The 13856-nt window shown below is 56.3% G+C and overlaps 4 protein-coding genes across 4 annotated transcripts; 2 read left to right on the top strand and 2 right to left on the bottom strand.

Moving 5' to 3' along the window:
* Positions 1-79: 79 nt before the first annotated feature.
* On the bottom strand, positions 80-2463 carry B0H18DRAFT_958923 (uncharacterized protein; the record flags this gene model as incomplete). Its single annotated transcript, XM_048042757.1, has 10 exons — positions 80-452; positions 649-678; positions 1047-1099; positions 1180-1284; positions 1494-1535; positions 1690-1738; positions 1790-2006; positions 2061-2262; positions 2316-2375; positions 2422-2463. Coding segments are annotated over 10 exons (1173 nt in total), but the record flags the coding sequence as incomplete, so codon positions are not given.
* A 713-nt stretch (positions 2464-3176) lies between these two features.
* On the top strand, positions 3177-5534 carry B0H18DRAFT_958922 (uncharacterized protein; the record flags this gene model as incomplete). Its single annotated transcript, XM_048042756.1, has 8 exons — positions 3177-3192; positions 3237-3365; positions 3420-3913; positions 3977-4142; positions 4466-4578; positions 4637-4880; positions 4931-5115; positions 5169-5534. 8 exons carry the CDS (start codon positions 3177-3179, stop codon positions 5532-5534), a joined length of 1713 nt encoding a protein of 570 aa, XP_047887617.1.
* A 420-nt stretch (positions 5535-5954) lies between these two features.
* B0H18DRAFT_958921 (uncharacterized protein) lies at positions 5955-7006 on the bottom strand (the record flags this gene model as incomplete). The annotated part of the gene is made up of 4 exons (XM_048042755.1): positions 5955-6262; positions 6316-6489; positions 6545-6962; positions 7004-7006. 4 exons carry the CDS (start codon positions 7004-7006, stop codon positions 5955-5957), a joined length of 903 nt encoding a protein of 300 aa, XP_047887616.1.
* Positions 7005-7271, top strand: B0H18DRAFT_885024 (uncharacterized protein; the record flags this gene model as incomplete). Its single annotated transcript, XM_048041057.1, has 1 exon — positions 7005-7271. One exon carries the CDS (start codon positions 7005-7007, stop codon positions 7269-7271), a length of 267 nt encoding a protein of 88 aa, XP_047887615.1.
* Positions 7272-13856: the final 6585 nt, after the last annotated feature.

Raw genomic sequence — 13856 nt, 5'->3', positions numbered from 1 at the left:
GCGTCTCTCAGCGTCGGGATCGACGCCGCTCTCGCTGCCAGTGTCTCCGCCTGCGCCTGTGCCAGCCCCTCGCCATCACCCAAGTTGGCCCCCTCGAGCCGTTGCCGTCACCACCCTCGACGTCGGACGTCTCAGCGATGACTGCCGCCGGTACCTTCCTGACACCCGCTGGCTTACCACCAGCATTCGCCGGTTTGCCGGAGCTTGTAGCCCTCGTACTGGCCGGTTTACCGGAGCTCGTAGGCTTCGCACTGCCAGGTTTAGCGGCGCTCGTAGCTTCCCCGGGCTCTGAGGCTTGCCAGAAGTCGGCCTGCCAGTGGGCTTTGCCTTGCCAGACGTCGCGCCAGACGTCGCGCTTGTAGTTGCCTTGCCGGGCGTAGTGGCAGCAGGAGTTTTGCTTGACGACTGAGGCTCCGGTGTTGTACAAAGCAGCGGTTTGCCTGATTTCTTCGCTACAGTCAAGATTCAGTGAATATATTCTGTTAAAGACTCGCCTGGCCAAACAAGCCTGTAAACTTCTTTTCCCTGATGGTCTCTCAAACGGTCACCACCTCACATTAGATGTCTTAAGCTAAGAGAAATTTAGTGTTAGCGTATACCAACAGGTAACTGAGGTCATCTAAACACTCTACATTCGTCTTAAGTTACCATAAGCCTCTTAGTTGAAGTACGTAACCACTGTAAAGAAGTGTTGTGTCCGAATAGCTTCAATAATAATATGGGTTTTTCCTGATGAAGGCCGTCGTCATGTGGATGGATAGTACCTGCTGACTGGGAGCGTCCTGTTAGTCACAAGCCGGGTCATGGCGTACATCAAAGACTTGGGAATGGGGCATGTGGTCTTACCGGAAGAGTCATTGCCCGCCCGCTGCCCACAACAACGCTGCCGAAATTCGATCTTTCAAATCATGGCTGAGCAAGATAACGACGAGCATGAAGGAACGACAATCAGCATGGTTGAAGCGCAAACCCTCGCTCTAACAATCGGAATGCTGCTGCATGACTTAGAAAGTCATTGTCGAGCAACCGTGATAAGTATAACTTACCAGATCACGTACTTAACACTCTGCATGATCACGCGTTCGTCAAGGATCACCTCCTGTATGCTTGCAAGTCACTGGCGAAAGAGTGGGAGGAAGTTCCAAAGCGGTCGAAGCGGCTCATGAATCCTCCAGGTACCGGGTCGGATGCATCTGCCATTGGCACGAGGATCCGGAAGCGCGGCCGCAAGGGCGAGCCCGTGTCTCCGACGAAGGGGCAACGTGCCGCCAAGAAGCCCCGGCACTAGTGGGAGGGTTGGTAGAAATGATGGTGGGAGTGTTATTGCATTGAATGGCTTGTTTCCGTCGGCGAAGAATGAGAATAACGAATGTATTGCCTTGTCTTTGTACTGTGCGTACAATACAGATTATGTGGGACCGGACGCCCGCCACCGGACGCCCGCCGCCGGATGAGTGCCACCGGCCGGGCATTAGCTGAAAGTGACAACACACATCCGCCGCTGCATGTGGTCCCGCTGGCGGAATCAGCCAGTACTAATCGAGAGACAATCATGCGATTTCAACCCCTACATATGATATCGTACACCGCGTAAACTAGGCACAAGTTCGGACGGCTAACTACAGATCAAGACAGGGGAGTTGGCTCCCGGGACGGGTTGCGAGGATGAAAATTGTACCGGGGCTGTACCGGTTCAGCGGCCTTCTCCTTGCCTGTCTGCGGCGGCGGATCGAAGCACCTGTGCATTCTTGATCAGCTCGCGGACCAAGCGGTCACATCGCTCACTCACAGTGCGAGGGGAAGCTCCAGGTTCTCTTCCGCGGTGCAAAAATATTGCAAGTTGTCGCTCACAAAGATGTTTTCCCCGGCCACCAGATTCGCGTGTTTCACAAACCAGTCGCGCGCGCGAACCTGCCTGTCGTCTTCCGGGATCCGGGAGACCCCCTTCTTCTGATCCTCGTATCCCGTGACGATGACGGCAGTTTCGCCCCGGTCCGGGAGAAGCCCTGTTTTGAGGGGGGCTCAGTAATGGAGCCCGTGTGCTTGGGGATGGTACTCACAGCTCACAGGAGGCACGAGCTTGCTCCTCTCCAGACCCCGAATCCAGTCGATCATGCACAGTATGTCGTTCACGAATGCATTGAATTCGCGAGGCCCCTCGACCTCCGGAATTTCCTCGGGCACAAAGGGACCGACCCAGCACCGGCAGAACCAGTGCAGGCTCTCCACCGGCAGTATGTACCAGAGATGACGCCAACCATGCTGTGGAGGTGCATCAGACAACTGTAGGACATGTCACAGGCACTTACACTCACCTTGTACTTTGTGGCTGCAGCTTGTGGGGGCACGGATTGTAGATCCAATAGACTCCAGTGCTATGTCATGATGGTTGTGTTACTAAGTCAGTCACGTGAATAATACCCACGATATGGACTTCTCCCGTGTGCCGCTATCATGGTACATGTGCCGGTGAGTGTTTCCTGCCGGATGTCAAACAAACTTAGGTGTGAGAACAAAGTGGTCCCATGTCGCGGACGGAACATACCCAAATATATTTACACACGTTCTGTATATTGTTGTCCGCACTAACTCCGTGGCTGGAAAGCACCCCGAGAAGGCCGGTGTCATTGCCTTGATTGTAGCTGCTACTATCGCAGCATGTATTGCGGGTCCCATGAGTGCGCTGCACATGTGGGTTGCAGCGCAAATTGCTATCTCAATGCAGTCCGGACGGGGCATCAGCTGTGTATCACCCAGTACTCTTCTACGGAAGACATATCCGGGCTTCTGTGGACAGTGGATAAGCATGCGACGTCGGGTCGTGTTCCACGACACAATGCACGCCCCTTGATTGGGCAGCAGGCATGCCTCCGATGTGGCCCTTGTGACCGCACTCAACAGCGGCACATTAGCAAGCAAGGCATTCCGACGTGTGATGTGCTTGGTGTATAAAAGGGCGCACAGCGCCGCCACGGATCTCAGCAGCGCAAGTCTCACCGCTGTGGTCGGACAGGCTAACATTGGAAACATGGTACGCCGGGCCGCTTCGATCGTGCACGCGAAGGACACTTACTATGTCCAGTTTTCTTTCGACGGTCACCCCGATGTGGACGACCAACTCCGCGAAATGGTCCACCACTGGCATTTGAAGCCGGCCTCCACGCAATTTTCCCAGTATGGCGCGTGGACAAGGTACTTTACCTTGTGATTCCCCCGTACCTTGATCAAGCCACAAGAGCCGCTCCGCCCGTCTGTCCCCGGACAGCATATCCTTGACGCGGTGCCGGGCGGGCGTGGAAATGACGAGCAAGCGGCCGCCGGTCAAGCGCTGGCTGGGCGGCCCCCGACTAGTGTCGACTGGGACGGTATGTACGATTTCTGCAGGGCTTCCGGACGCAACCGCAACTGATTATTGACAGGAGGGATTGTGTACTCGCGCACGAAGTCTGGCACGAAGTACCCCGACTTCCTCATCAGTTCGTACTACGGCCTCAAAGAGCCAGGGGGTCAGGAGCTGGAGCGGGAGGTGCCACGCCTCGTTGTTGAAGTCAGGTCGCTGCGTCCCGACGAGGTGATTCCGACAATCGACGACCGGATCGCTATATTGAAACAGCTGCAATCGTACATGGCGCGAGTCGTCGCTCATGTGGACCTCACGAAGCATGAGCTGCCGTGGGGGCTAGCGATCATCGGGACTTACACAGCATGGTTGCGCCCTAGCCGCCGCAACGCCCAATGCGCATGGGAGTACATTGGCGGCTTTCACTCCGGTCGCGGATACTGGACGAGCATCTACGGGCTCGAATTCCGAAAGTATATCAATGAGCGGGCAGACAAGTGCCGTCTCAACTCCATTGCCTACGCCCGTGCGTACCGGGAGAAGCTCGATAACCTCCAGAACGCGCCGCCGGAAGTCATCCTCCCAGCGTAGACAGTCAATGTATCATTTCAAGTTAACGAATGGATGTTTACGCAGAACCGCTTCAGCAGTTGTACCACCGCTTCAGAGTGCAACCGATGCCAGGTCATGAGGGTATGCAGAAAGTCCACCAAGATTTCCATCTGTCCGGCGTCCGGTGTCCGACAGCGGGCGTCCGGCGGCGGGTGTCCGGTGGCGGTTGTCCGGTGGCGGGTGTCCGTCGGTGGGTGTTGGGGACGGACGCGTGGTAAGCCACAGCCATGAGACGTCGTCAAACGTCGTCGCCGCTACATTGCAGCCCTTCCCCCTGTAGTTGGATGAGCACCGCCACCGGGCATCACACATTGCCCACATCGATAAACGCGCATCATTTTGACGCCTGTCATCTCACACCAGTGGCTGCGTGGGAAAGAATACCCGAACCGGGGAGTGCTAATCAGACGTCGTGGATCAGTAGTGCTCCTTGCTCTCTACTTTGATCTCGCGAGCAACTTGGCTTCTCTGTCCTTCCTACCCTCTACACGATGACCTTCCCAACCGCCCAAGAATTTGAGGCCGTGTTTCATGACAATGCGGTTGCTGCGGCGCAAGCAGCGGCTCAGTCAACCGGGGCCCACGGGAGCACTGCCGCAGAGGATCGCGTGCTCCTCAAATCAATGGTATTGTATTAACCTTTGTTTCCATTTGCTGTAACGCACTGACACTGTGTTTTGGCAGTGTATGGCAGCGATGATCACAGGGTTCCAGCGCCTGTCCAATGAAGACACGCTGATGGTGTTAGGCATTACGGACGCCATGGCCCGGTTTTGGGAGGTCCTCGATGCCCCGGAACAATCTGGGGCTGCAGCACTAGAGCGCTTGAAGGACGTGGTGGTCCTGAAAGATGTATCGATGGAGCCAGAGGGAAGTCAAGGCACACGGGGAGTGCCTCCGATGACCCGGAAGCATGGATTGGATGATGGTATGTCCCGCTGGCTTGTGCATTTCACCGACCCACCCTAACTGGTGAAGAAGGGAACGTGCTCATCCCGCCTGACAATGTTTCCCTTTCTGCATTTCGCATGGAAATGAGGGACACATTCGACACCGAGGCCACTCGAGTGGAGGCCGTCGAGGCCTTGCTCGATGCGGAGATCACCAGGGAGGACGAAAGGCGTATGTCACTCGAACGCAGGCACATCAGAGAGCAACAGGACGTATGTATCGGTGCTGCATTCACTTGCGCTCGGACTCACATCGCGACCCCTAGGGAATCGCACATTACATCAATAAGCTGAACCTACGCCTACTGCCGCCCATGGTCATGCCAATTCCGGCCAGTCCACCCGGGCAGTACAGACAACTTGCAAATGGCGAGCTCACGAAGGTGTTGGATCCGGCGGAAAAGGTCCAGTATTTAGACAACATCATTGATGCCCTGATGACGCAATATGGGATCATGGAGGACTATATTTCGGCCGAAATAGGCTTCTGGGAATCAGTTTTGGAGGGCAGTGAGCGGGAACAGAGTGACTGGTATGCGCGGGTTGCCCCGCACCCGGTGATGGAGGATTCAGACTATTTTGCCCGCGGATTTACCGAGTTTCGTGGGTTAGAAGACATGCAGGAGGAGTAATGAAAGTGACATGTCGGAAAAGGTTTCCGAATCTATTTGTATGTGTAATATACGTTGTACAATGTTCCCAGCGAAAGTCCGTAGTGTATGTCGACCTTCACAATGCTGAGTATGTGTCGACCTTGATGGAAGCGTTGACAGCGAGATACCACCCACGAACGCAGTACACCTATGACTTTTGCAACGGCTGCAGCTGCCACCATCTGGCTTGGCGGGTGTCCGGTGGCGGGTGTCCGGTGGCGGGTGTCCGGTGGTGGTCGTCCGGTGGCGGGCGTCCGCTCGTGCTCCACTGAAGCATGAGCATTCACTAAGCAAAGCTGGAAACTTCTATGTTCGAATCCATAAAGTTGTAGATGCAATCAAATTTCATCATCGTACATTACACGTATATAGTGTTATTATTATTGGCCCAAGCGAGTGTCACACTGCGTCGGGATCATCGCTTGACATGTCCAAATCACTACCATCATCCATACTGGCCATGTCGCTGCCATCCTGTGTGCACAACGCGGAAGCATGCCGGAGTGTGGCAGAAGCAATGACAGTGTCGTCGGGAACCTCGTGTACGTCGTGGCTTGCCAAGTTGGGTGCCGGGATGGCATGCCTGCTCAGCGACGATGTATCCGGGGAGGCAGGAACGTTCGTCTGCGCCCCATGATCAACCAGCATCTCCGACGCTGCCGCTGCTCCGGGCTGGTGTTCAAAGTGTGTGAAAGCACGGATACTGTCTGCCAATTTGATTTCAGTGCAGTATGGCCCAGGGACTTCATGTCTGACTTACTACGTGCTCTCAGGTGTTCACGGAGTGTCGCGAAGTCCTGCCGGAGCTCATCGCACATGGTGCGGATCTCAGCATTCTCCTGTCGCAGTTCTCGGACTTTGTATGAGACGTCCGCCGTTGTTTCCAGGAGCTCAATGCCCTCTGCACTTGGGTCCGGCTTCCGATGAGCCAATCCTGTACATTTATCACACGTAAATAATGATCACAGCGGAATGGATGAAACACTCACTTGGCGGGAGTGCCCCAATGTATGCGCGGACGAAGGTGCACGGTTTGTCCGCATCCAATGTGCACTGCCCGGCAGCGCATGATTCTTCCCCGCTTCCTCGAGGGGTGGTGGCGGTGGTTGAAGCATTGTCCTGCTCCGCGGGCGCATCCGCGGTGGATTCCGGAGGGCCACTTGCATCGGGCAGAGCAGACGGAGATCGGGCTCGGTGTTGGGTGTTTGCGTTGGGCGGGGTTGGTGTGCTGGATCGACCCGCCCCGACCTCGTCAGCCGGGGACGGATTGCGGGCCTCGCTGGTAAAGCACTTTTTGCCCAGTCGGGCGCACTCGTCACACTTCGTAGCAGGACGCTTGGCGTTGGGATCGCTGGAGATCCAGCAGTGAATGCCGGAGCACCGCGTGCATGGAGGCTCCTGCAGCGGCTAATGAGTTCCCGGCGATCAAAAGAATGATTCAAGCTCACCATGGTCCTCAGCCAGATAGCTTTGCGCCGTCCCCGAATCTTCCCGGCGTCCCAGTTGAACTTGGGCAGGCGCTTGACAGCCCGCTCCCTGTTGAGCAGACTTGGGCTGCCGTCCGTGGTTGCTCTAGGACTCTTCTTCGTAGAATCGAAGTCCGAGCATGCCTCTGAACTTTTGGAACTTGACACGGCCCAAGTTTTTGGTGAAGAGGTCTGCCGGATTATCGTCAGTGCCAATGAAGAAGACTTCGACCTGTCGTTCTTCAATTAGCTCCCTGATATAATGATAGCGTATGTCGATGTGTTTCGACCGCCTCTCAGTTACAGGGTTGGAGCCGATGAATATCGCTCCTTGATTATCCGAGCAGATAGGTAGTGGGCCAAGTGGATATCCAATCTCCGTGAGGAGCATTTTAATCCATACGACTTGGCGGCTGCAGTCGCTGAGCGACATGTATTCAGCCTCAGTTGAAGACAGTGCTACCGTCTTTTGCCGTCAAGACAGCCAACTGAACACTCCACCAGCTAACTTCATAAAGTAGCCACTCTGAGACCTCCGCATCTCCAGGTCGTTAGCCCAGTCGGAGTCTGTGCACGCCGAGACACCTTGTCCAGTTTTGCCGCTGTATACAAGCGCATAGGACTTGGTTCCAATTAGATAGCGGCAGATATACAGTGCTTTATCCAAGTGGTCTTGTGACGGGTTCGCAGCATGTTGCGCGAGTTTTGTCATGGCGAAACAGATGTCAGGGCGAGTTCCAAGCATAATATATAGCAAGGAGCCAATGACAGTCTGATACCGACTTCGAAGTGCAGGGTCAACCGTGCCAGTGTAAGGCTCAGGTTTGTAGCCCGCAGGGAGTGGAGTAGGCGCAGATTTAGCATTCTGCATGCCACAGCGCTCAAGCACCTTCTCAAGGTAGGCAGTTTGGTCGAGATGAATCTCGTCGCCTTTCCGAGTAATGCTCATTCGCAGGAATTCCTTGACGTCACCAAGGTCGCGACACTCCCACTTCTTCATGAAGCAGTTCTTTAGAGCGGCCACTAGGGCCTTGTCTTTTCTGCAGAAAAGGGCATCATCCACATAGACAATGATGAGGATGAACCTCCCATCTTTTGTCTTGTAGATGAATATTCCGGCATCGGATACAAGGCGTACACAGCCAAGTTCCTTGAGGGACTCATTGAGGGTGCGCCACCACGCAAGCCCCGCCTGTTTAAGTCCATAGAGAGCACGCAGTAGCCGGAGGACTCTGTGCTCTTGGCCTGGGACTTTAAAGCCGTCAGGCTGCTCCATGTAAATCTCCTCGTCGAGTTTACCATAGAGGTACGCATTACGGACATCGAGTCCGGAGATGTGCATGCCCTTGAGCGCAGCTAGCGCGAGTATTAGGCGCACGGTCTCAAAGCGTACGACAGGAGAGAAGACCTGATCATAGTCAAGGCCTTCAATCTGGGAGTAGCCTTTTGCGACTAGTCTAGCCTTTTTACGACCGTCAGTTTTGACGTCGAAGACCCAGCGGTTTTTGGTAACCCTACGTCCCTTAGGACGGTCTACCAACTCATAGACATTGCGTTTGCGTAGAGCCTCTAACTCCTCGCGACACGCTAGTCTCCACTTCTCTTGCTCCTCTTTGGGTAGCTTGAGAATATCGCGGTATGTCCATTCACGTGGATTGGACTCTGGAGAATCATGTTCAACAGATGGTAATGCGCATGAAAGCAGCATGTTGACCATTCCTACTCCCCCTTCCCGGCATAGTCGTGCCATGAGTAACTCCTCGACTTCTTCGTCTGAGCCCGAGGCAGATCCAGAAGGTTGGTCTGGCTGTGGTTCTGGCGCGCTAGGTCCGGGAACCTGTTGCTGCGACCCTGATTGAGGGTTAGGGCGGGTGCTACCCGACCCTTCTCCGACAATCTTTTTCCACTGCCCCTTCTTTTCAATCTCTTTGTACTGGTCTACGGGATTGTGATTTTCTCCGTAGACGTTCCCTGGGCGAGTTACATGCTTCCGCTGACGACCTGATTTCCGCTGCCCTTGAGGCGCAGGAATTCCCGAAGGTTGTGGCGGCGGAACTGGACTGGGCGCCTTTGGCTGCTCCTGAGCATCGTCACGCTCATCGTCCGTTCCCTTTGGAAGGTGGTAGGGACGAGAGATATCCTCATCGTCTGAATCCTCCTGAGAAGTGGGTTGGTGACCCGCTTTGTGGTCATGTTTTGGCGCGCTTTGCAGCCTAGTATTACCCCGCCGCTTCATGCTGGGGCATTTGGGGAACATACTCTCGTCGAACAACGCATGTGACGACGTGTAGAGCACATTATTTGGTGCACGCATGAACAAGTCACCGTGACCTCCGGGGGCGACACCGAGGTATGTCATTAACTCTGACTTTCTAGACAGAGTGTTCTTGCGCACGTCCTTGGGGATAAAGACGTATGCGCCGCACCCGAATACTCGTAGATGCCTAATGGCAGGAGCCTCGCCATTCAACATCTCATATGGTGTCAGCCATTTGAGGCGACGAGATGGTGTCCTATTGTACACATGGACAGCGTGGTTCACCGCAAATTCCCACCAGGATTCAGGTAGACACACTTCAAGGCGCATAGCCTGAGCTTTGTCCATTATCGTCCTGTTGAGTCGCTCAGCTCTGCCATTTTCCTGAGGAGTGTGTGGCGAGCTTTGCAAGATCTTGATGCCCTCGTCTTTCAGCATCTTATCAAACGCGTCAGACTTGTATTCTCCCCCAGCATCCGACATCCATCCTTTGACTTTCTTGCCATATTGGGTTTTAACCGTGGCGAGAAATTGGCGCGTAGACAAAATCGCAGCACTTTTGGTGCGCAGATTCACGGTCCAGGCGTGAGACGTGTAGTCGTCATAGTACAGTATGTAGTACCTGTACTTATGGTAGGAGTCAAGCGGGAACGACTTCACATCACTGTGAATGAGCTCGAAGGGCTCTGTCGCTCGCTTTGTGGATGGCGGGAAAGCCTTGTTTGGCATTTTCCCTTCTGCACATCCAGGGCACACAGGATCCTCCGTAGGGAACTCAACCCTGAGAGGGAAACCATCGGTGTGTTTTTCAGCCTTCCGAAGAACATCCTTTGAGGGATGCCCAAAACGGCGGTGCATAGTTTCATAGTCTACAGTGTAGACCGTATTGTGGATACTTTGCGCATCTTCCCCAGAAGCTGCAGCATAAATCCCAAAAATAGAGCCACCTGGGTTCAGCGGTTTAAACACATATAGTGGATCCCGCGATCCCGGCTCATAGAGGTTGATGTGCTGCGAACCACCGCGCACAGTCATGCCTTCTTTGAGGAAAGTCCCCATGGACAACAACCGTTGATGCAGACCTTGGAAATAATAGACAGGGTATAGACGAGTTGTTATCATCTCACCGTCTCCACCTAGGAAATTGATGAAGACGGTCCCGCGCTTCGTGCAGCGGGCCGTGCCATTTGCAGTCTGCACCAGGATGGGTTTGCTGAGATCCTCAACTTCAGCGAAGTCACTCATCCGGTTGGTAAAGTGCATTGAAGCACCAGAGTCCAACATCCAAGTTGGGTCTCCATCAGGGTAGGCTTCATTGCCACCCTCTAGGACATCCTCAATCTTCATTTTTCCTTTACACTTGGAGCACGCTGCAAACTCTCGCGCGTGACGACAGTGTATATATTTGTGTAATGAACTACCAATACATTCATTTATTACACGCGACTTAGATGATACTCTACTACATGCGGCTGTGGGTAGCGCATTGTCAGTAGGTCGCATGGGAATTGAAGGTGAGGGTACTGACCTGGCGTCCTCGTCCAGATCAAGCCCGGCGGCCATCGCGATGTCCTTGTCGACGTTCTCGTCGACGTCCTCGTCGTCCGACCCCCAGTTAAGGGGTTCCTGGGTCTCGGCCCAGGTGCCGTCGTTGTACGAGTTGTAACCCGCATTCACCTCGTCGATCCTCTCGGCCATGTCGTTGTCGTCGTTGGAGAGACGAGCGCGCTTGGATGCACGCGACTCCGTGTCAGAGAGGTAGTCCTCGATCTGTGCGGAGTTGTCGACAACTTGAGTGAGCGTTTTGAGGCGCTCGACCGTTGGAGAGACGTCAACCTCTTCGGCCAACTTGAGGGCGCGTTGCAGCCATTGCTGGCAGTTGCGCATAGGGCGCTTCTGCACAGGCGCGTGCGTTTCGACGATGCGGACTTTGCTGCCCGAAGGCGCGATGTCCACGACGTGGGACGTAGAGGGACCAGCCACAGACGCCTGCGAGGCGATGTGGGCGTGGTCGTGGCCGTTGCTGTGGCCGCCGCCGTCCTTCTGGGCATGGGTCTTCTTGCCGCTGCGTTTACCGCGCTGCTTGCCCTTGCCCTTGTCAGCCTTCTCGCCGCTGCCGCTGCCACCGTCATGGCGCTGCTGCTGCTGCTGGAAGCTCGGCTCGCCTTGCTTGCGCTTGACGGCCGAGATATTCTTCGCGTCGTGCAAAGAAGACGCCTTCTTGCCTGAGCCTTGCTCAAAGGCGAGGTTGGCGGCGTGCCGGACATCCGAGATCTTGAGCTTCTTGACGTCCGTCGTTTGCAGCATGACCTGCACGACGTTGTCGTACCGTGACGGTAAAGCATTCAGGGCCATCATGGCCAGAAGCGCGTCGGGGAGCTTGAGATCATTGTCCTCGAGCTTCTCGCAAGCATCGATGATCTTGGCGAGGAAAGGAGCAGGATGCTGGTCAGCAGGAATGCGCACTGTCGTCGCAGTCCTGAAGGACACGTAGAGGTTTGCAGCGTTCTGCTTGCTGTACATTGTCGACAGCATGTCCCAGAGATCCTTCGCCGAGTCGTTTTCTTTGACGATCTGAACGACCGAGGGACTGAGGCGCAGGCATATCATGCCTTGCGCCTTCTCGTCCGCCTGGGTCCACGCAAAAACCTCCTGATGGTTCCTGCCGCCCTCTTCGAGTGTTGGGCGCTCACCGAGAGTCTGTCCGATCATGAACCAGACTTCCTGGCTCTGGAGGTAGGACTTCATGGCCTCCGACCACTTGGCGTAGTTGGAGCCGTCCAGGACAGGGACCATGTTGAGGAGAGCGTTGGACATTGTGTGAGAGTTGTGTTGAACGGGGGAAGTGTTTAAGAGCTGCTTGGCGAAGGCGACATCAGCGCTCTGTCACACAACGGACTGCAGCCAAAAGGCGCTGTCCACACACATGGACTCAGTGTCCTCATGGTGTTTAGCAGCGACGTGAGTCGCGCTTGAGACCTGCAGCGTTTCCGCGCATAGTCTCCCCCTGGCTTCAAGCCCGTGAGGGCGATGCCGCAGGTAAGCCAGTGCGCACCGAGTCGCAGCCGTTGAGGCGCAGTACTCAGGTGTCGACCGGGGCTCATAACCTGTTGAGCAGACTTGGTCACACGTAGTGGACCGCGCTCTAACTTACCTGCTTGAAGGTGTTGCTGTTAAGCTTGAGGCACACAAGTAGTGAATTGCAGGGGTAAACCCCCGGGTGTCCGGGGGCTTACCCGTACCCGTACCCGCCCGGGTACCAGACCCGCAGCGCGGGTACGGGTTTCGTGCGGGTGCTGCGGGTCCACGGGTCTACGGGTCCGTGAGCGGGTCCGTGGGCAGAATGGCGGGGGGGTGGGGGAGTGAGTGGGGGAGTGGCCACGGTGAGGAGGCTCGTGCAGGCGAGCAGGTAAGTATGCGAGTGCGCAGGCAAGCGGGTGGGTCACCGATGCACCCGCTGTCCTCCCCGCTCTCCGTGCTCGCGCTCGCGCATTCCCGCCATCGCACCCGTCCACCTGCTTCCCCGCTTGCTCGTTGTTATGGCCGCACACTCACTGGTCCTCCGCTCGCTTGTCCTCTGTTCGCCGGTCCTCTGCTCGCTCGTCCTCCGTTCGCTGGTCCTCCGCTCGCCCATCCTCTGCTCGCCCGCCTGCCGTTCATTGGCCGTGTCTGTGTGCTGGGCATTTGCCCAGCGCGCTCGTGGTCGGTGTGCGTGTCGTGGTGGTCCACGTGTTGTCCCGTCCGTGCCCGCTTGCCCACCCGTCTTCCTCGCGTTCCTGCCCATCCATCGGCGAGCTCTCTCGCTCGTCTGCCTGTTCTCCCGAGTCCTGCCTGCTCATCCGCCTGCTCGTCCGGATGCTCGTCTGCCAGCCCACCTGTCCGTCCGTTCACCCGTTCACCCGCTCGCTCGCTTGCGTGGGCCCGACTATTCGTCGGCCGTGTCTCCGTACCGGCTTGTTCGTCCTCTCGCCTGCCCGCGCGCCCACCCGTGTGCTCGCTTACCTGGCTCTCCTGCCCATCCACCGGCTTACTCGTCTGGTCGTCCGCTGGCCCGCTGGTCCGTCTGTCCGCCCATTGACCCGCTCGCTTTTCCTCCTGCCAGCTCCCTCGTGTACACGTTCGTCGGCCGTGTCTGCGCGCTGAGCATTTGCCCAGCGCGCTCACGGTTGCCGTGCGTGTCGTCGCCCTTTGATGTGCTGGCTTGCTCATCCGCTGGCCTGCCCGCCTGCTGCTCGTGTCCTTTTTTCTAGCCCATCCACCTGCGAGCTCGTTTGGTCGTCCGGTCGGGCAGTCATCCGGTCGTCCGGTCGCCTGCTCGCTGTCTGGTCGCCTGTGTGCCCGTTGTCCCACCTACCTGCGTGCGTACGTGCGCGTTCGACGGCCACGTCTGCGTGCTGGGCATTCACCCAGCGCGCTCGTGGTCGCCGTGCGTGGCGTGCTGCGCGACGACGCGCCCGTCGGCTGGCTCGCCCGCCTGTTAGTTGACCCTGGTGCCCGTGGTCCGCCCATCGGCTGTGTTTGCACACGGAGCATTCGCCCGTCGCGCTCGTGGTCGGCGTGTCTGCTGTACTGCACGTT

The sequence above is a fragment of the Fomitopsis serialis genome (genome assembly GCF_022376445.1).
Source record: "Fomitopsis serialis strain Sig1Antser10 chromosome Unknown B0H18scaffold_121, whole genome shotgun sequence".
Taxonomy (NCBI): domain Eukaryota; kingdom Fungi; phylum Basidiomycota; class Agaricomycetes; order Polyporales; family Fomitopsidaceae; genus Fomitopsis; species Fomitopsis serialis.
Note: the sequence above shows the minus strand (reverse complement) of the source record. Positions and strands in the feature narration are given on the sequence as shown.